Consider the following 23,211-nt stretch of genomic DNA (forward strand, 5'->3'; position numbering starts at 1 on the left):
TTAAAACAATTATGTGGAGCTGGAATGTATCCCGCCCTGCTTTGTCAGTAAGGAAGAAAGACACAAAGAAGGAACGGTACCAGGCCGGGCACAGATTTCTCTGTTAGTATTCCAGAAAAGATGTGGCCAAAAATGCAGCATGAAAAACAACAAAGAACTGAGACAGAAACAGAAACAGACAACTGCCACAAGTTAAAATAAATAAAGAAATCATTGTTCTAGCTGCAAACACAGGTTTGTCTTTTAAAACTGCCCAAAATGCTGAGGATGCTCAGACCAAAAGGAGCATTTTCCTTTGTCTTTAAAATGACTTGAATATATCAATAGTAATCAATCAAAAACAAGCAGACTGCGGGACGGAATGAATCAAATAGAAACAGAGACTCTTGATTATATACAACTACACATATAACACACACAAAACAGGTTGACTAGGTTGTTTTTAAGATAAAAATTTACACCTCCTCCCAGCCATCCATCAATCCATCAGCGTATTATTTCTTTCCTCCCCTATAAACAAAGTTTTTTATGTTTGAAACGGAAACTGTCTCAAACATAAAATGAAGAACATTCTAAAATCCAGTGTTTTCTCAACCCATCAGCATCAGCCCTGACATCCTTCCTTTTCCCTCGATCGCCACTACGGTCTCTGCAGAGTGCTGTCACAAAAAAAATCCAACTATGAATCAGAAAAAACTGCATGCACAAAGGACAGACTCGGAAAATACGTAATCTGTCAACATATGACCATTTTAGTTACTGGATGCAAGATGTTTCTGTGCTGCTTTTGGGTTTCTAATGTGATTACTCAACTAGGATCTGTATTCCAGACTAGTTGTGATATGCAGATATGTAAACTCAAGAAATTCAAATAGGAAAAATGTTCCGATTTCAGCAGATCTAAATAAAGAACACAATTAATACATTGGTGGTCAAAGGTCAGAGAGATCTAATGAATAATGAATAAATGACATTTTAGGAGAGAAGGCCTTTACATGTGATGATAATGGAAAACTGTTCCTGTAGAAATGAATTCATATTGTTGCATTCATTCATGAAAAAAGAAGTACTTGCTTGAGGCCTCTATCAAAAGACCTCGACAGACAAACCCTGGGTGTAAATTGTAAGTGAAGCTCATTTACACTGAGCTCTTCCAGTCATATTGACTTCTCAAAGCATCAGTCAGATATTCGATGTGTTATGCGGACATTGGAAATATGTGAAACAGTGAAGCCACCTTTACTTCTTTATTCCTTCATTAGATTTCAGGTCATATATACTTTGTTTAGTAGTTTTTTTCCTTTACAGTAAACAAGCACATATTGTAGTGAATCTGTCTGCTATGTTTTGTTTGTCTATATTCTCAACTCTCTGTTGTTGCTCTTTGCTCTTATAATGACAAATTTTCTTTTTCTATTGTTTAACATATCACATAGAAATTTTGTAACTGCTAAACTTAACTAAGCTATTGTTTTATTAAATTATCAGGAATTCAGCTGGACACAAGTGTTTTTCTTAGACCAACAAACCAATTTCCTGATATTTATGAGGCGCCTCTTCCCATCGAGGCTGAATATTCTGTCATCACAGTGCACTGGTCTAAATTTGGCTACAGTCATGATGCATCAACCAACAGTAGACTCCAGTAAAACTGGAGTCTCAGAGTTGGAATGTGACAAGTTTGCCCTGCAGGAAAAGGACTTAGTGACTCAGGGAAGAGATTTGGAACAAAAAAGAAATATAGAAACTCATTTTGGAAATGAAAAATGAGAGATGAGGATTAGATTTTATCTCAGCAAGGATCAACACACCTTCAGAGAAGGACTCTACATCCAGAAATCCAATTTCTTCCCTCTGTTGTTTCTTTTGTTCTCCTCCTCTTGACCTTTTTCATCCTTTATGAGTCCTCCAAATGGAAATGTCATTTTTCTTTTTCTCGCTGTCAGCACCCCTCAGCTCTGCTCTCAGAGACAAGTGCTATTATCTCATTATCTTATTATAGGAGCAATGCAGGACCATTCATTTGGTCCGTGACATTCAGAGAAACCAGTGACATTCATGGGGGTGCAGCTGTGTTGGTTTACAGAGAGGTTTCAGCTCAGGATGCAGGGGAAGAGGCATGTTAAATGGAGAAGAACTGCTTAAGAAGCAGCCGGTAACTGCAGAACGTGTGGAAAACTGGAAAAATATTTGAATGTTACAGGGGAAAAAATCCAACCTGGATCTGTGAGTGTAGATATGCTCCACTACAACCAATGTGGGGACACATGAGCCAAGTTTTTCTGTGTAAACAAGATATCTGGGTCAAGACTTCCCGTTTCAGCTGCCAGGCTTTGTTTACAAATGTAGATATATTTATATATATATATGTATAATTTTGAAAGCAATACCCATTAGTTCTGAGACTGCATTTCAGCACGTCCTCTTTTCCTGTCTGCTCAAATGTGACTGGACAATCTTGTACTTTGCTTTTGCAAAGTATTCACATGCAAACATATGTTTATATAAATCAAGTATCACAGGCTTGTTCTCCTCGTATCCAGCTATACCTGGCGTATAGTAGCTTTGCATGACTCACAGATCCAAGCTGAACGTGGGTGCAGTCCCTCGGTGCAGCTCAGCCTTAAAGAGAAATCTCTTTTGAATGGCTCACCAACATATTTGGAAATATAACCAAATTCTCTGTCTTTGAAATCACACAGATCCAGGGGTATAAAAACTTGACAGATAATACTATAAAATACAGTAACTTTTGACCAAACTTGTACAGGTGATTAACGGTTAAAACTTTAAGTGAAACTGCATGATTTATTCTGTCTGCAAAGATTTCTTCTATCAGATGTGACCAGATCGATTTTTCTAAGTGAAACTCATCTACACTTTGGTCACAGCTGCAAAGACCTCAGGTGAAAGTTTCACGAGCAGACGTGCAGAGACAGCCGATAAATGCAGAAGAAGTTTGAGAGTTTTTCATTTATCCAAACTCTGGTGAAGTTAAGTCAGGTCAGTTTGCCCCAGTGGCTTGAATGTAAAGATACATACAGAGATAATCACAAGCTGGTTTACAAGACTGGTGTTGATTGTTTTTATCCTCATTCTTTGGTTGAATCTCTACCAATGCAAAATAAAATAAAAATCCCAGAATTGAATTAGACATTATGTTTGTGGTGCTTGTTTCTTTAATGCTTTTAAATTTTGTTAATGCTATAGAGACTGCAGTGTTGAGAGAATACACAGGAGAACAATAGGCAGCTCTTAGGCATTTGGCTGTCAGCCGGGGGAATGCTTGATTACGGGGATGACCTTGGCAAAATGACACCCATGGGACATTGAGCAGAGAGAGAGGAGGGCCTGAACCTCCCCTTTTATTTCCCCACCTCCCATTTTATTTCTTCTCATTTGCATTTATAAGCCTTTATATCCTCCTCAATTTCTGTTTTCACTTCCACATGATCATAAATCCTTCAGTAGAGGTTCTAACATTGGGCCACATTTTTAAACTTTAGACAGTTTTCATGCCCATAAAAAGTATATCCTTGAGTGGATCAACACCACACATTTATGCATGCTGCAGCTGAATTCATGCTGACAAATCAAATCGCCTCCTCTTCACTAAAAGCTTTGCTATCTTATGCTCAAAATTTAGTGAAAGAGGTCTCCGGCTTTCTCTTTTCATGTAGAAACACAGCATCACTGCATCTTGAATTAAACATCGGGACTGGTCAATGCACTGCCCTGGTCTTTGGAGATCCCTTGCATAAAGAAAGGAAAAAGTTGCACAGATACCATGTGAAGCGGAGGAGGCAGACTGCGGGGTGAGATTGTCTGCAACCAAGAGCCAGTTCCTGATATATTACAGAAGAAGCAGCCGCCTCCACTCTGAACGTCACAGCTCACACACACTGCTCTGTGCTGGGTGTCACTCATTTACACCACATGGATGAGTAAAAATATTTTTCTGTAGTTTTATATTTGTCTGACACACAAACCACCCACATTATTGCACTTTTATGAGAGTAAAATTCAGTTTAGAGCACCGGACTTTCAGTTGGATTAAAGCAAGCACAGGGGTAGCAGAAGACTTTAGAGGGATGTAGGTTTCTCATCAACAAGATTACCTTTAACAAGGTAAGCCAACCTTTCTTTCATTGCATGGCTGCACCAAGCTAAAAACTGCTGTTCCACATTAATTGGTCTTTCAATCAACTACAAGCTGTGACGAGTGGAAGGAGAAGCACTTTAACAGCAGAGTGAGTTTTGATGTTTCTGCCACTGCCGCTCGTGAGAAGACTGCATCTTACTGCCAAAGACTTCTACCAGCCGTGGATTTTGTCGCTTTTATTTTGACGCCACTGACTCTTGTTTTGTATTTTCTGTCATCAGCTGAAGTTGCTTTCTCTGTTCCTGTGACCCGTTTATTTTGAAGTCCATCAGTAGTGCATTTCTTCTCTTCTGGATTTTCCACACCACCACACTTGATCTACCCATTTTCTTCTCAACTGCCTTTTTTTGTTTTCCCTTCTCACTGTGGAGCTATTTTCCTGTCACACTCAGTTCTCTTTATTTTGTTTCCCTTCAGGCTCCAGTTGTGCCCTTTTTTGTGTGTGTGAACAAACAGTCCAAAAGGAAATACCTCGACACATGACGTATAGAACACTTTTCTACGCCTATCAGTTAGTAAGAAATGTTGGTTTCTTTTATTTCACAATCCTCTTTTGAGCACTAATCTGTTTCGCATTCCTCTAACATACTGTTGGAAGGAACTGTTAATGTTTGCTAAAAAATGAGTTTAAATAGGACGTGACAAAAAACCTCTAGTGGCCATTTGGGGCCAAAAAGCAAGTGAATCCCTGTAGACTACCATGTTAGCAGAAATAAACATCTTTACAGCCTTCTACACAAAGCAGTTTTGCTCTGATGCTAATTTCCACCTTTAAAAACACTGGAAACACTTTTTATATATTAGCATAGTAGCATGGCCACTTTGAGTGACAGTTGGTGAGTGCAGCTGCTGTTCAGCATCACCTGCACTTATTTGAGTCTCTAACTGTACCTTTTGACTCTGTCTGCGTTATTTTGTATTTTTAAATACAACTATCTTAAAGCATATGCATTCCTGCACATTGAGACATATTAACAGCTGTTCACGAAAGCTGTCTGTTTGCAACAGAGCTCCTCTAACTCCACCCCCTCATCCAAATGCTACCAGTACTTACTTAGCACTTAGTTCCTCCTACACCAAGCGGCACATCGGGCAGATCTCCAGCAATGTCAGTCAGTGGCAACTGCTTGAGCTTCGTCCCAGGCAATGTCGACGGTTCTCAGATCCTTCATAAACGTTCAACGCCATGTAATCTTTGGTTGGCCTTGCTTTCGCTTGCCAGTGCATGGGAGCCATGTAATGGCGATCTTGGCCGGGCGATAAGGGGGTAGACGTAAAATATGGCCCGCAAAGTGGAAGCTACTTTCTGCAACAACATTGGCTAAAGGGCGGGTGCCTGCTCTTCGTAAGACCTCTTTGTTCATTATTCGGTCCCGGGAGGAAATTCTAAGGATTCGCTACAGGCCGCGTTGTTGAAGCATGTTCAGGTGTTGAGTAATTGCATTTGTTGAACAGCAGGCTTCACTAGCGTATAGTGCAGTTGGAATGACGATAGAGTTCAATAGTTTGATCTTGACCCTAATATTCAGGGAGATCGAGTTCCAAATTGTTTGGAGACATCGGACGACACCGGCCGCCTTCCCTACTCTGACGTCGACATCTCAGTCACAGATCAAGTCATTGAGATGATGCTGCCAAGATATATGAAATTCTCCACCTCTTCAGCATGTTGTTGGTTGATCATGACAGGAATGCGGACACATGCGTAGCCAACTCGGAGTACCTTGGTCGCTGATTCTTAATCCGACTTTCGTCGCCTCCCTCTGCAGGGCTCAACTCTTTGAGGTCTTCCTGAGTCGAGCCCAGCAGGGCAATGTCATCCGCGAAGATCAAGTCGGTGAGATTACGTGCTTCGTGCCAGCGGACACCAATGCCAGCTTGGTCAACTGATTGTCACATAATGAAGTCAGTTACCAACAGGAAGAGGAAAGGGGATAGCAAGCATCCCTGTCAGACGCCAGTATTGATCTCAAAGAAATCCATGCAGCCGTCATCCATCCGGACGCAGCAGCGGGAGTTGGAGACCACGAAAGGCATCTGCAAACTGCTGAGGGACTCCATAGTGGCGTAGGATAGCCCATAGAGTCGGCCGGTGGACACTGTCAAAAGCCTTCTTGAAGTCAATGAAATTAATAGAAATCTTCCTTTGGTATTCCAATGTTTGTTCAACGATCATGCGGAGGGTGAAGATTTGCTCGACACACGACCGGCCACTCTGAAAGCCAACCTGCTCTTCTCGCAATCGTTCATCCACTGCACGTTGTAGCCGATTCAAAAGAACGAGGCAAAGCACTTTCCCAGGTACCGACAGCAGCGTGATGCCCTGCCAGTTGTTACAGTCATCCAAATCGCCTTTCTTTGGAAGTTTGATGAGGAAGCCTTTTTTCCAATCATCGGGTACATGCGACGTTGACCAGCAGGCGTCTTGTAAGGTGCAGGTTCCAACTGGGGTCCGTCATGCTTCAGCATGCTACCAGTAAAAACAATAAAAGCGAGAGTGTCCACAAGTGGTACATGCAATCTACCATTTAAAGCTTGCAAAACATTTAGGAAACTGTACAACACACGTGCAATTGGTGGCAACAAAGATATTGAATATGTATGTAGATATATGTAGACATGAGCGGCAGTTACAACTACATTCATTTACTGTTGCTACCACATAAACCAATACAGTATTAAACGGCAGCCTAAAAAATTCTTATTTGCAAATCCACATTTTAATTTGAATAACTGCGTTGCCAAGCAATTTCCATTAACCCTTCACACACAGTTTGGTGGTGTAAAGACCTCTGCTACAGCTGAACAATAAATCTACCCTTCCCTTAGTCTCGTCACCCAGCTGTGTTGCAGTATTAGTAGCTCACATCTGGTGGAGGTCAAAACCAATCTCTTTTCTCCCCTTCTTACTCTCACCCACTATCACCCAGCCTCCCAATCCTCTCCTGCTCTACTACACAGCCATTTAAAGGCTAATACTCTACAGTAAACAGCTACACAGCTGCTGCTATACATCAACACTTCAAGCATGAGCCAAACACTAAATGTCAAAGGCACGGTAAGCTTTAGCCTGGACAAAAAAAACATCTAAATGTGAGGAAAGACAATTACTAAAGATGTAAGCAGCTTTATGTTTGTTTAGTTACTTATGGTATGTAAGAATTGTATTTGTGCTGCTGAAAAATTAAACAAAATGTATTATTGAAACTAACAATGCTTTCAACATTTACGGAAAACTGAACATATTAGATGTGTTCATGCTCAAGTTCTGACACTGACATCTGACACTGCAAAATGGTCAGATGAGTTTCAGCTGAGTGTCATTTAAATATGTTATTGTACCGAGGGAAGCCTAAAGCTGTTGTTTGCTGCCAGCACAGACAGTAAACAACATATAACTGCACTCGATGTTTACATGTTCATGCACCAGTCACTGTTCACTGTGGTTCAACAGAAGTTAATTATGCACCTAATGCATTTACGGTAATTTAGACCAAAGTGGTTGAGTGAGGGCTGTTATACAGATGTGTCGCAGATGTGCAATAGCTGCTGAGCAAGCGTAGCGCAGCAGATGTGCTCTGTGCAGAGCAGAAACTACTGTTTAAACTGCTAGATGAGGGCTTTTAATCATCTATGTTCGAAACATAAATATTCAAGGTTCAGTAAATGTGGTCTAGAACAGCCTGATTCATCTCAGTCAGTCAGCTCCTATTACATATTCACAACCTTTTCACAGAGTCTGCCTGTTCTTTCTAAACATAGAATACATGATGTATATGTCAGTGAAAGGCTCAAGGTTATCTTCCACTTCACACTTTTCTTTATCCACTTCTGCTTTCAGTCCATCATGAAACCTCTCTGTTTGCCACCCAACCACAGCACCACACTCCCAAGAGAAATGGAGTCCTCCCCAGAGGTCTCTGATGAACCACATCAGGGATCAGTGGCTACAGCCAGTACTGCTGGCTTTGTTTTATCACCCTGAGTTTTCCTCATGGGCTTAGCTTCTGAGGAAAGAGTACAGAGCCAATAAAAAATGGTGCAGTGCAAAGAACGGCCCCTGTTATCAATTATTGATCAGGGCATATTCCATATTAATAAATGTAAACGGTAGGTAGATTGCTGAGGGCGTAATTTTTGTAAAATGGGTGGAAATTAGGTTTGTTGGGGATAATAACTCTATTAAGGATCATCATGGGATGTACTGTACAGTTTTGTGTGTGAACACTCTGCTACAGAAGAATCATGCAAATGGATGTATGCATGCTGGTGTACACAGATAAGACTCTTCTATGGGCATAAAATCTCTGTCTAATTTATAGCATGTCTTAATGAATGAACATACACTTGTAACCATAGTAACAATGCTCCTTGTTCTACTATAGGATGTCCCCACTTTCCTCAGAAGTCTGGCATCAGCACTCGCTCTGATACCAAAAATAGATTTTTCTCTCACACATGCTTGCACACACACACACACACACACACACACACACACACACACACACACACACACACACAGTGCCTGCTGTGTTAAGGCCAAAGGAGAGGATGTGTTGTAAAGTGTGCATTAACCTACATTTATTGTACAAGTCCTGCAGCACAGCCCTAAGTTACTGTGCCATGGTTCGTGTGCGGACTTTGTCCTCGTGACATTGTTGGGACAGAAATCTTCTCACATAGTCATATTATTGAGACTGAGCTCGCACGAAAGGGATAAACACGCAGTCCCCATGATGTTAACTGTTTATTTCAGACTAGGTTTTAGAGTTACAGATTAGATTAAACATCTTATATCCTCCTAAAGCTTTGCACTCAAGTAATATCTTATAATATTCCCAGATATTGTCTGGGAATATTATAACTGCAGTCATTTTAGCTTTTTTTGATAATCTTAGATTAACTAAATAAATACATGTCAACGCTTTGAGTTCCATCAAAAAGAAAAATGTTTTCCACCAGATTTATCTACATGCTCATTTTAATGAGCTCTATAAGTTAAGAATCCATCAAGGTTAACTCAGGCAGACTTGACATGTTTAAATGTAAAATTACACTGAACAGATATGGACAGAAACACAGTGCAAAGATGAGAAAAAATTCTGACAAATGAGTGGTAGGTTTTATTGAGATTCCTCTTCAAATGGTTCTCTGGGTAAGGCTAAACTTATCATTTTAGGCGTTACTATAAATCACTGCAATGTCCTGATATGTACTGTACTACAAGTGTGTGTGTATGTGTGTGTTAGTGCTGTTGAGCCTGAGGTAAGAGACAAGCAGATCTGACCTGTCATGGTCGGCGAGCTGCCATCGCGAATGAGGTTAGTCAGACACGGCCAGTCGGCACAGATCTGTGCTCACTCTCATTGAATTATCTCATCAGCATCTCCAACAGAAGAAAGCAATTCTTTCTGCTGCCTAAACTAAACTCTTGTAACTGAGCCTGAGACACTGATTCAGATTTATAAGGTGTGTTAAACATTAGACACTCAGTGTCACATTAAGAAAAGCTCTGTCATTTTGTAAAGTGGCAGCGTGTGAGGTTAGCAGCTTTTTCTTACACCCAGGACTAATAGGTTTAACACCTAGCATCATCCTTAAAATCCATACACATTTTTTAAACTTTATTTTAGCTTAGATGTTTAATGAAATTACCTACTGACTCTCTACCTCATTTAGAAAATTTAGGGCTTCTTGTATCGTTTTATTTTAGTTTAGGTTTGAAGCATTTTTTCTAAGAAGTCATCAGCACTAAAAAGGAAATTTATTAGATATTAGTTTAACAAAATGTGATAACGTCCTTTCTCTGTTGGCATCAGTCATGGCAAAAAGAGTCTCCCCTCTATGGTCTCTCACTTATAAATGAATAGTGTATCAGAAAGGTAACTGAAATTGAAACTCTGTTATAGCTCAAATGTCCTCCAACTGTATCATTATAAGAGATCTAGTGTGCGCTCTCATACTAATCCCTACAGTTTTTATGAGTGGTGTATAATATGCTTGCTTTTAAGATCTTACAAACATTCAGTAAGTGCAGTACAACTATAAATGCAGAGAGTGAAAAGCCCCACAAAATACGACATATGTTACAATAAACAGGCAGCCGGCATCTCTGACAGCGACGTGCTTGTCAAAATGTTTTGTCAGCATCCTGGCAGACGGAAAACAAGCGAGACAAAGTGTTTACTGCCAGTTATTAAATGATGTAACATGAGAGTAACTGAGAATTCTGATGAGAGGAGGAAAATCAGGGTATAAACTGGAGATGCTTTTAAAATCTGCTCTTGAATGTTAATGATTGATGCCCGTAGATAATCTGTAATAACACATATAAATGCAACAACACAATATGCTTTTATTCTTTCCTAGTGACTCATTTCTGAACTGTGTCACAATTCTGAAGTTATTCAGTCTGAAGCTTCTCAATATTAAACCAGGCACTGATGAGGTTTCCAGATGCGAGGGTCATCACAAACTCCCACCGACACAAACACGAGTCAGTTATATTCTCAGATATTATGCTGATGTATGGATGATGCAGCAGACCTGCAATGTAATACAACATATTGCAGATGTTCCAGAGGAGAAAGTGTTTGTGGTTGCACAGACCAACTGTTTGCATTGTCAATCATGGTGATATCAGTGGTGTTACTACAGCAGAATAAATCTACATCATCATTTGCAGTTGGCCACGCACCCACTGCTCCTCTGATTTTGTCACTACACACTGTGTAATGCTAAAGTACAATTTTAAGCAGCTTTAAGATCTCCAGTGCCTATTTGTGCTTACTTACAGTTGGCATATGCACCACCAGCCTCAGAAAAGCCAAAGAGTAAAACTACAAAAGCAAAAAAGGTCTAAAAAGCATTCTGAAAATAAGCTTAGCAGCTGGAAGCCAAACAAACCACCAAACATTTGGCAGTGGTTCAGATCTCACCCCCTTGGTCAGGAATTAGCAGTAGAAGTGAAAAATGTTCCACTTTCATTTTTTTTTATGTTTCTGCTGACATTTTTTATTTCTTTTGATGTGTCTTAAATTCTGGCTTTTGGAAACCTTTCAAACTTCCCCCATCACACTGGCACTGTCCATACTTTCTTCACTTTGCGGGAAAATAAGACAGTAAGTCTAGCAAACAATGATCTCCTCAATCATTTCAGGCTAGAGAGAAAATTCAAATGATTCCTGAAAGATAAGAGTTCTAATGTTTAATTTTGTATCCAATTCACTAAATAAGTCCAGGTGGCCTGTACTTGAGTGATAAGGGGTTAATAAAAGCTGCAGAGATGGGATAAAGCAGAGATGTTCATCATGTTAGTACCCTTCATTAATGCAGTCAGGGTAATGCAACTTTATGCAAGTGTTATGACTCTCTTCCATTTCACTTAGATAGGGACTTCTACTGGCTGAATGTATGTATAACTAACATGGCTGCCAAGTGGAAGGACTTGATCAGATCTAGAGTTTAGATTTGTAGACTTTATTACTCAAACAACAATATCAAAAATCATCTAAAAGAATAAACATTTGATTAAGGTTACTGTGCAGCTGTTTCCCCACCAACCCTTTTTAGCTGCTTACTGTACGTTACCTGAACCTGAAGCTGAACATCCTTATAACAAAAGAAAGATTTGAGGAGGCACAGACTGGTCCACTCTCTTCTCATCACAAATGGAGACAGGGTAGAATCTGTCTCCACCTTCAGGTTTCTGGGCACCCACATCTCCACCAGTCTCACCGGGACCCACAACACCAACATCCTGGTAAAGAGGTCCAGGATCCTGGATCAGAAGCTGCTGCTGGCATTCAACTTCTCCTCAGTGGAGAGTTTACTCTCCTACAGCCTGGGTGTTTGGTACACAGGGGCCACAACTGAGAACAGTTCCTGTCCACTGTCTCAGGAAAACCAGGGACATCTCAGGTGACCCCTCGCACCCGTCCACCACCGTTTGACCCGCCTCTGCTCGGCGTCGCAGGTCAATCAGGTCCCACACCTCCAGACTCACTAACAGCTTCTTCCCCTGGGCCACTCGGACTGTCAAACACTGTCCCCCCACACCCTACCCCTGCCCACCCACCTCACCAATCTAAGCCATGGTCTGAGTAACCCTCATAACTCCGGCCACTCATACACAGACTCTATTCAGACCGAGTCTTTTCTTTGCACAACTTCCAGCTTGTTCTCTAATGTGTGCCTTTCTCTTGATTGCATATATTTCTCCTGTTTGCTATTTATTGCTGTCTACTATTCATAGTTTATTCCGGTACAGTTGGTGTGGAACACCCACAATTTTGTTGTACATGTACAATGAGAATAAAGGTCTATTCTAGTCTAGTCTAGTCATGCTTTTAAAACTAAATAAAACAATCTTGACTGGTCCGTTGATCCATCCATCCACCCCGACATCCCTCTGTTGAGGGCTTTGCTGCTCTAGAGCAGTCACCTTACTTCCTCTTTTGCTCCCTGCAACAATTATTGGGTAAAAGGTTTTTTTTATTTATGAACATGAATGTCAGATGCTTGAGAGAACAGATTCTGTTCTCATCAACTGCTACTTAAAAACAGTCATTTGTTCATGAATCAGCCAGCACTTATTCTTTTTTTAACCTTAAAAATGGAAGTTGCAATCACTGAAAAACGTTTTGGTGAATAATGTGTTCAGAACAGCTTTTCTATTTTTAATACGATTTAAAAAGCTAAAGGTTTAAATCCATGTGTGTGAAGGCAGCGGTTTGATAAAATTGGGCTGTAAACAATAACAACAACTTAAGACCGAACGCTTTTTTTTTCTGACATATTCAGCAGATGATGACAGAAACATACATTTTAATGAAATTAATGCAGTGCAAAAACATAATCTTAAAAATGTAAAGCAGCATAATTGCAAACAGTATAACTGACTAAACAATAACAGAATACTGTTTCACCTTCTAAAGCTTCACACTTGAGATCTAAAAGGTTTTAAACAAGTCCCAGTAGCATGCCATTTAAAATAAAAATCCAGTGAACTGTAAGGGGAGGCAGATTTTTTTAACTGCTCACAATGCCAAGGGAGCGATGAAATCTCAGTTGTACATAAAGAGCCCACATCAATTACACCGATATTTTCCAAGAGACTCCCTGTGCATTGAAGAAGACATCTTAACATCTCAAGAACAATGAAGTTATTGTGATAAGAACTTCCTTGCCAGCATAGAGAAAGAAGCAAGCCCACACTAGAGGAAAAATGCAGCTACAGATGAGGCAGACAAGCAAAATACCATTTTGTTTAAGTACCTGACAGACACACTAATCCATACAGTCGTTTTGTAATTTCTAAAAGACAGTAAAAGATAGCAGACTGTCCAGACTGCAGCTGATAAGCTGGGAATGCTGCGAAGCAACAATCAAACACTGAAAAGCAAACTATATGATTTACAGTGTAAATCCAACTCTTTGCAACCCTGTCTCTACTAAATTATTATATCTAACCTTTCTGCACATGCAGAGCATGCACTAACATGGGCAGTTTATCCAAATGTTAAGTCTATACAACCATGTCCTGCTTGTATAGACTACTTGTGTCCTGCTTCATACATGGATATATCCAACCATAACTGAGGAAAGACAATACTGTAGATTTGTGCTTTGGAGCAATCACCTAGCAAAATGCTGAGGTTGGCAAGATTGCAAATTACATAGATCTAATTAGTAATATCTCTTATAAATCCAGTATAAATGCTGAGAGGCATCTTTTAATGAATGCATCGTGTAGGAATCCCCGCAAACTCTTGCTCTTCTTTCCTCCTGAAGATATTTAAAGTTACGCTAAAGCTACATAAATATCACTTTGAAGTTGAGGAAATATTACAGTTGTTGTAGAGATATTTGAGCCACCTTTTGGCTTTCACTTTAATGCAAATTTACATTGCTTTTAGTGTTTGAAAAGCCCTTTTGCACCCAGGAGTGATTTGTATGAGAGGATAAAGCCTTAAGCTATGAGCTTGCAGCTTAGCCACATCCATAAACTATACAGACGTAAGACATAACAGCTAATTAGTACCAAGTTACACATCAAGAAAATACTAGGATTTTACTGATCATCGTGGATTGTCTGGAGTATCTGAAAATACTCAAAAAGGGGACAACACAACAAATGTGGTCAAGAAATCCAGTTCATTGACTTTAATTAACTGAGGTGAATTTTAGCAGACATCTGTTTTTTGGGGGGGGGGTTTTACCGCTGCTTGACTCGGCACACCTGTCAGTCAAAGCACTCATGCCCCTAAGCCTTAACAAAAACCCGAGTGAGTGAGTTTAAAAGCATTCACCAATCATACAGGCTGCAAACATGCTTTTTCTCTGATTCACCTTTGGAGTATTTGTAAACGAAGCCATTAGAGAAATCAGTTAAAGAAGGCTACAATATAAAATCGCATCATTTTATGGCATCAATATCTATAAAACCTGCCATATCACTAAACTCTCACATGCCAAAAACTAAACATCATACCTTGTAGAATTATTGCTGTAATTACTTATACACACAGCAGTGTAGCTCTTAAATGTGAAGTAAATACTCAACATACTTTAAATTCAGACACGGAGTCAGTGTAATTGCAGTTTTTATTCCTTACAAAGAATATTATGTGGAATAGACACAAAAACATAGATTTTTTTATCATAGTGAAAAATATTTAGCTCCCTGTTCCCTTTTAAAATGTAAAATGATCTCCAGACAACACTGCAAGGCTAAAACTTACACACAACAAAAGAACCACTAAGCCTGCATTTCTGTTATTTTTTATATAATTAACCCCAGCACCCGAGCTGCTCTTTACTGGACTCAGCTAGGTCACAGTTACGCGTAAAAACCCACACATACACACACACACATATGAGCATGCATGAGTGTGTTTTCTGCTTGAATGATGAGAGGAAACTGGATCAGTGTGTCTTCCCTGCATTCCCTCAGCTAAAGTTCATCCGCTTCACTTATGCATATTTATGCTTTCTGAATGCGTGTCAATATGTGTGTGAGTATGTAGCAGTGGGATAGTCACCCCCTGAGGCTGCTGCTTGATGTACTTACTGTTTGATTTACAACAAACACAATCATGATCCAATAATTGTTTTTCTTGGCTTCCTCTCTACACGATAAACTGCGGGATTTATGAAAGCTTTAAATGCATATATGCTGCAAACACTAAGGAATTTGGTCATGTGACATAGAGTTACTCACAATTTACAACTCATCCATCCAACCTTAATCATTTCAGCTATTCTGTTCATTGTATTTTTGCCTAAGACACATCTGTGCAACTACAAATGACACATATAAACTGACAGGCAGTCCATCTGTATTTAGCTTCGGTTGCACTGGACTAGCAAGGGGGGTCTTTAAACCCCAGTGGAGCAGGATTATTGATCCAAAAAGCAATCCTATCATCTGACTAGTTTAGGTTTACTAGTTAGAAAATGAATGACTTTTTCTTTTTGCAGTTTAGAAAAATGTATATATGTATGTTGTATATTCCGTTCCTCCATATCCCTGGAGATCCGGTGACTGTGGAGGCTATTTGAGTTCAGTGAACTCACTGTCATCTTCACTTTGAGATGATCTGACCTTTGCGACATGTTGCATTATCCTGCTGGAAGCAGCTAACAGAAAATGGACACGCAGTGGTCATAAAGTGCTGGACCATGGTTAGCAGAGATATTCAGCTCAGCTCTGCAGTTTAAACGATGTTCAGTTGGTACTTAGGGGCACAAATTGTGCCAAGAAAATATCCCTCACACCACTGCACCACCTGCACCAGCCTGAACCACTGATGCAAGGTAGGATGGATTCAGGATGGATTGCTTTCATGCTGTTCACACCAAATTCTGACCATACTAGTCAAATGCTGCAGCAGAAATCGAGACTTATCATTCCAGGAAACGTTCCTTCCATGTTGGAGGGTTAGCACTGCTCCAGAAGGTAAATCACAGAACAACTCAAAACTTGCTATTATTAGTGGTTTATGACTAGTTTCTAAAAGATCAGTGCATTATTATATATCAGTCCATCCATTCGCTTCCGCTTGTCCTTTTCAGGGTCACGGGGGGTGCTGGAGCCTATCCCAGCTGTCATAGGGCGAGAGGCGGGGTACACCGCTAACACATAGGGACAGACAACCATTCACACCTATGGGCAATTTAGATTTTTCAATTAACCTATGCCCACTAAGTGCAAGTCTTTGGACTGAGTACCCGGGGAGAACCCACACAAACACGGGGAGAACATGCAATCTCCACACAGAAAGACCCTGATGGTGGAATTGAACTCAGGACCTTCTTGCTGTGAGGCAATAGTGCTAACCACCGTACCACCATGCCACTGTGCTGCCCACATTATTATATAATACATTTATAATACGTTTAATATTCAGCTTTTAAATTTGGCAAGTACAAAATTGGTTGCATGATCGCCTCAGTTGTTTTTTGTTCAATATCATGTAAGCCACTGCAGACAGACTTGCATGCAAAGCACGACACTTCAGTTAATCGATCAATTTGTCTACAACAGACGGCTAATTTCCTCAGGAAAGCTCTCTTTTTTTTCATAACGCCCACTGTCCTTATGGTGCACAGAAAGAGAAACCATGTGAATAAGAAGAAGACCGGAAAGAGAAAGAGATGAAGGATGGTAGGAAGCAGGATGGCAACCAGATCAAGATATGCCCACTGAAACAAAACAGATGAGGAGGAAAAATTATGCCAGAACAAAAGCCCACTCTACGGTACTGACCTCACTGAGCGACACTTCAACACTCAACAGCCATTTCAGGTCTGCAACAAAGACGCACAAGACGCTGCTTGTTCCCTGCTCACGTGTGGACCGAGAGAGAGGACGACAGCCAGTCATCGATCTCCTTCAACGTGAAGGACACCGTATTAACTAAGTGGTGGCCATCTCTTATTCATACGCCGCTCGTCACTTATCGACACCCCCTCTCACTCCCGTAGTCTGATGGGATTTTCACGGTTTATTTATGGGATAGGACGATAGAGAGAAAGATGGAGGAAGGACGAGACGAGGTAGGGGAAGGTAAATGAGGGGGAGGGGAGAGTGTAAATAAGATACAGAGATGAAGAGGTAAAGTGAGGGATACAGGAGAAGGTGAGAGATGAGTGAAAGCCAAGAAGAGGCGAAGAGATGTGTGGCGGATAAATGATGAATGGAATGTCTGGAGGCTTCAAATCACACAAAAAACACAAGAGGCAGACTGAGAGATTAGTCCCAATGACCCACTTAGCAGGAGAGAGGCAAAAATGGCTTTTAGTTTACACAAATGAAATCGGAGTGCGAGGATGAAATGTTCTATTACTAACAGAAAGCAAGCTGAAATCTAAAAGGAGACACGGGCTGGATAAACATTCAACGCGTTATGGGCCTTTAAAAGTAGCTAAAACATTTTCTTAAAACTCCTTTACTTCCAGACCCTGAGGCCTTTTTTTTACCATAATGATAATTATCATAATGGTGATAACTATAAGACTAAACATTTTGACTCACGTATTAACAAATCCAACATTTCTTCAAAAACAATTTAAAAAAATAATGACGATACATGAACTATAACAGACAGCACTATCGTTTAGAGTTTACAAAGTCACGTCACCGCGTAGCCCGAGAGGAATGAACCTGAGTCGACCTCAACCCTGGATTTTGAAATTAATGAAAAATGTCATTAGGAAATGAAATAATCATAAATCAGTTTAATCATCCATTAATGAAACCAGCAGGCGGGTTTGTTCCTCCTTTTTTTTGGCAGGCAGGGATGAATTTGGATAAGGAACAGTGTTGTAGGTTTTTAGCCAAACCTTGTCCCTTCTGATTGTAGAATGAATGAAAGTTTTACTCACATAAGATGAAGACGACTATCCAAATTATTACAAGCCAAGTTCAATGTCCTCCACTGCATTTTTCACTAACAAGAAGTTCTGAATTACTGCAAACATGATCTGTTTGAATCACATTCGGACCCTAATGTCTAGGAGGAAAATGTGATGCAAAAGTCCAAAATTGTCTATTTTTTTTCTTAAGTTTCAAAACTTTAGATTTACATGCAAAACCAAATTTGGTTTACTGTCTAACTGCATCAGTTGTTTGGATTAGAATCAGTTTTACCACGTTCATAAAGAAATATGATAAGACCTCCACTAAGTTAACGAGAAACCATTGATCGATAATACTCCATGTTGCCTTAAGTCCACAGGCTAAAGAGGGAAAACTCACCACCATCACTTGAGATCTGGCGATGGCACCACTGGGTGTTTGTAGCAATGCTGAGCAGAGGTTTGAGAAGGTTGCTGGATGAGGATTTGGTGCAAAGCCATGCACTGTTTATTTGCAGTTTGTACATAAGAAATTGCTCAATTTTTCTGATACAGTTACAAATATTTGCAGAAACTAAGGTTAAGATAACAAACATTGTAATCTCAGTCTGCTTTCTGTATCCTGCCTTACAAATCCAACAATCCCTGATGGATTGCTGTACAGCAAAGCAGGGTTTTTACACTATAGAGGAATTGTTCTCCTCCCCGAAAAAAACAAAATTCAAAAAACGTTTTAGCCAAAGCCAAAGAAAAATCACCAACATCCTAATCATTTAATTCCATCTATCCATCCATTTCTTTGCTTATTCAACATATTTGCTTATCAAATGGACAAAAACAACTATAAAGTAGACTTATTGCATTTACAGTACATGTTTAAAGGAAAAACACAAAATGGGTTTAGAGATTTCAAAAATAAATGTTTAGGCAGAGGTAGAGCAAGCCATTTAAATTTTTCATTTAGTCAAAACAAAAAATACTATATTAAAGACACATGTAGACACCATGCCACACATTTTGAAGCTTGAAGTTTGTTATTTTGGTTTTCAGTTCAGTTCTTTTTTATTTCAAACATATACATTCACCAACATTTCATAAAATCATTCCATACAGTTGTTTGAAAAGGAGTAGGCAGAAGTATATACTTATTTAGCCCTACCCCCTCGGGTTTACATCCTCATCATCTAAATTTGAACAACAAAAATGTATACAATGCCTTCTACTTAGAACATAACATCTCAAAAAAATATTTTCACATGTTCAACTAAAACTATATTTAGATTTGCTAATTTGCAGAAGAAAATAAACATGAGTTTGACTGTTGTCTTGGGTTAATTGCATTTTCTTCATTCTTATACTTATTTAATATTTCTTTTTTGAGTTTTCAGAGACTTGTTTATATGGATCTATCTGAGAAATTGAGAATACAACATGCTGCAAGCCTGTTGCACACTACATCACATCCTGCTTTACTCTTTTTCTCAAAAAATTGATTAGAATTTACAAAATGATCACCGTGTGGTATTAAATAAGGCTTAAAACTACCGACTGAGACCGTAAAATTATCAGGAAAATTAAAAACTAGTTCACGGATGACATAAAAAAGGGACTCTTTTTTACACAATTAGACTTTCAAGAACATCCACCGGAGTTTCCCCTTGCTGGCCATCAAAAAGAATACAGGTTAATGATATTTCCACATTGACCTCACCGTTCAGAGCTGAATTTTCCATTCCTCTTTTATACACTTCTCAAAAAATGAAAGAAATTGGTTTTAATCTGAGTATAGCATCAAGTCAGTTAAACGTCTGGAATATTGATCTGATCGAGTAGCAGAGAGGGTTGCTAATCATTTTTGGTGTTATGAAATTATCACTAGGTGTGGGGCAACAAGGAGACAGCCCGCCAACCCACCTCCTCATCATTTCTGATTTTTTCTTCACTAGTTTTTCATTTGGTTAGAGTCAGTGTCACATGAGGCAGGTTAATCATGAGCAAAGGTCTGGAGAAGCCATGGAAACAATACGCTTGTTCATTGTTCAGCGTGACCAGTTTGGTGGTGGGTCAGTGATTTTCTGTGGCTTATAGAGATATTAGGAATAAAATTGTTGGACCCATTGTCAGACCCTAGACTGTGGGTGTAGTGGGACCTGGGTTCTTACCTGTGCATGACAATGCCTCATGTGAAAATATGGAGGCAGATGCTGGAGAATTAAGGCACTGATACCACTGACTCACCCCCACACTCCCCTGACCTAAATCCAACAGAACACCTCTGGGATGCCTCCCAGATCTGGTATGAGATCCCCCAGGACACCATCCATTGTCTCATTAGGAGCATGCCCTGACAAGGGTCGGGCATATATAAGCACATTGTGACAACAAACTACTGCATCTGAGTACCAAGTTTTGAAAAAATGGACTAACCTTAATTTTTACACTTTGATTTCTGAGGTGTTTTTGAATTCAGTCCTCTGTAGGTTGATAAATTGAATTTCCACCAAATGACGTGGCATCCTTGCAATCATAACACTCTGTCCAGTCCATATCATTAGAGATACCCAGCATGATATATAGTACATCATCAGCTATCGTCAGCAGTCATGTTTTCAAGAACAATTTTCAAATATACAAGTCGAGATTTTTTAAAATGTAAACATTTTCCTTCAGACTGAAGTAATTGCCTTAAATTTATTCCACATCAACAGATATGTTTTTAAAAAGTGTAGATATGCTAATTATTTACTTTATAATTCACTCTCTTGTCAGATTATAACCAGCCACAGACAGGGAAACATTTAAACTCATGACTTGAGCTTCTTCATCCCAGCGCCTGAGGAATAGCGATGACCTCCTCTGCCTACACTCACCATCCACATCATATATATATATATACATTGCAGTGCAGATGTGGGGCAGTAACGCTGTGCGACCCTTCATGTGATGACGCATGTTGCATTCACACACATACACAGTGCACACAGAAGCACACTGGGCTTTGACGCCTACAGTAATTATGTTCTGATGAATCACTGCTATTTCGTTTAGTTATTCCCACACACACACACACACACTCAGCACAGGATCACACATGAGTGTTTTCTGTTTCTGTGGAAAACATGATGAAGTATGAAGCAGTCATTTATAGATAGATAGATAGATAGATAGATAGATAGATAGATAGATAGATAGATAGATAGATAGATAGATAGATAGATAGATAGATAGATAGATAGATAGATAGATAGATAGATAGATAGATAGATAGAGGAAAATGTTTGAGATGCTGACCATCAGCTCAGGGCACTTCGGGTAATGGCCTCTGGTAGCCTCTGTGTGTGTGTGTGTGTGTGTGTGTGTGTGTGTGTGTGTGTGTGTGTGTGTGTGTGTGTGTGTGTGTGAGAGAGAGAGAGAGAGAGAGAGAGAGAGTAATGAATCAGCTCTTTGGGATTCAATAGTCTAATTATTAGTATGAGCGCACTAACAGAACCTTACGGCCTTGACTCTGTGGATGTTGTGAGTGCGTGTCCACTCACTTTGTGTTGCTTCCACATCACGGCCAGCGGTTTGACGTCGTGCTTGGCGTGTTTTCCCTCCTCCAGACACTTCATGCACACGGGAGCCTTGCAGCTGCTGCAGTACATACTGAAGTTTTCCGCTTCGTGATCCACGCACGTCGCCGGTTTCCGCGCGGTGGCGGGCGGCTGCTGACCACCGCCGCCTCCGCTAGCCCCCGCTCCTGCCGCCTTGTTTGGCGGCGGCACCAGTCGGTGCTTGGCGAGGGGACCGCGGGACGGGTGGCATCGCTGCTGGCAGGCGTTGCAGTAGTAGACGTCGCACTGCTCGCACATCACCGCCGCGTCCACCGGGTTGCGGTCGCACAGCTGGCACTTCACCGCGTTGGAAGATGAGGAGGAGGCGCCGCGGGTCTGTTGGTACCGCGCCACGATGGCCTCCAGCAGCCGGTTCCGAGGGAAACCCCGGAGCCCCCGCTCGTCCAGAGAGACGCTCCGGTGGCACAGCGGACAGGTGAGTGTGCACTGTCGGTGGGGGATCGCAGGCGGAAACACCCGCACCCCGTTTGGAGACTTGAGCTGGCACGGCGTGTAGGAGCCGTATCCGCTGTCCGTCTCGCTGTACAGACTCATCTTGTCCATGTCCAGGTAGTCGTAGTCAGAGCTGCCCGAGGCTCGGCTCTGCACCGGGGTCTCCCCCTCCGGGGTCTGGACGGTGATGTTCCGAGCGCATCCCAGGCAGACGTTGTGGGAACACGGAAGCAGGATGGGGTCCTTGAAGAGAGACCCGCAAACGGGGCATTTCAACTCTTCCTCCATCGCTCCCGTCTGTGTCGGTGGACCGGAGAGGGGAAGCTGCTTCTCCGAGAACGCTCCAGCACCGAGTGACTGGACAGCTCCCCACACTACTTTGCGCATGCGTAAAGAGGGGCGGAGATTGTGATCTGGGTTGACTGATCGAGCTAATTTGGAGGATTTGAAACGCCACATATTTTAGATTATTATGGTTGGTAAAGAGGATCTCTGCTCCTTTTCTCAAATTACTTTGATTTGACATATTTAAGCTAACGCTTCAGTTATGTAATTCACTTCTTTCTTCTTAATTTTGTCCACAACATTGGTTTATTTTCTAAGATTACTAGATAGAAAATGATAAGAAGAAGAATTTGATTCAATCCCTGCAATTTTGTAGTCTTTCTTTCTTTCTTTCTTTCTTTCTATGTATTTTACCAAAAAATGCAAACATTGAAATAAAAAGGGGGGGGGGGGGGGGGATCGCTCCTTAAATGTGTTATAGCTGGTAAAAACTTAAACTTTCTTCATCTGAGCTTCTTTCTGCCAGTATACAAGGACAGTAACTGCTATCATTATGTCAAATGATAATGCTGAAGCGGATCATTTATTGTGACTGCCTCTATACTCTGCATTTGTTCTGCCTGTTAGTCTGAAACAAATCAAACGTGATAGCAGAAGTACATGCAATCAATAAAAATGGATTAAACTAAGTTTAATAGGAGTTTCCATGCAGGCTCAAAATGGATGAGGGACCATCTGAAGCCACTTCGATCCGGTAACCTTTGTGTTTTTTCCCATTAGTCTTTTGTGTTAACTAAACATTTAATTGACTAGACAGCGGGCATGACTGAAGTCCTTTGGGGAGCAAGATTAATCCGA

General features: G+C 40.7%; 1 protein-coding gene across 1 annotated transcript in view; it reads right to left on the reverse strand.

The window, feature by feature from the left end:
- The window catches only part of trim67 (tripartite motif containing 67), a 53,284-nt gene extending 30,928 nt beyond the window's left edge, over positions 1-22,356 (reverse strand). Inside the window, exon 1 of the mRNA XM_085372478.1 lies at positions 21,559-22,356. Within this exon, the coding sequence (XP_085228604.1) occupies positions 21,559-22,356 (798 nt within the window). The remainder of the gene's footprint in view (positions 1-21,558) is intronic.
- Between the last annotated feature and the right edge of the window lie 855 nt (positions 22,357-23,211).

Source organism: Diplotaxodon limnothrissa, linkage group LG15 (genome assembly GCF_057381915.1).
Source record: "Diplotaxodon limnothrissa isolate DT_005_m linkage group LG15, D_limnothrissa_male_GT1.1, whole genome shotgun sequence".
Lineage (NCBI taxonomy): Eukaryota > Metazoa > Chordata > Actinopteri > Cichliformes > Cichlidae > Diplotaxodon > Diplotaxodon limnothrissa.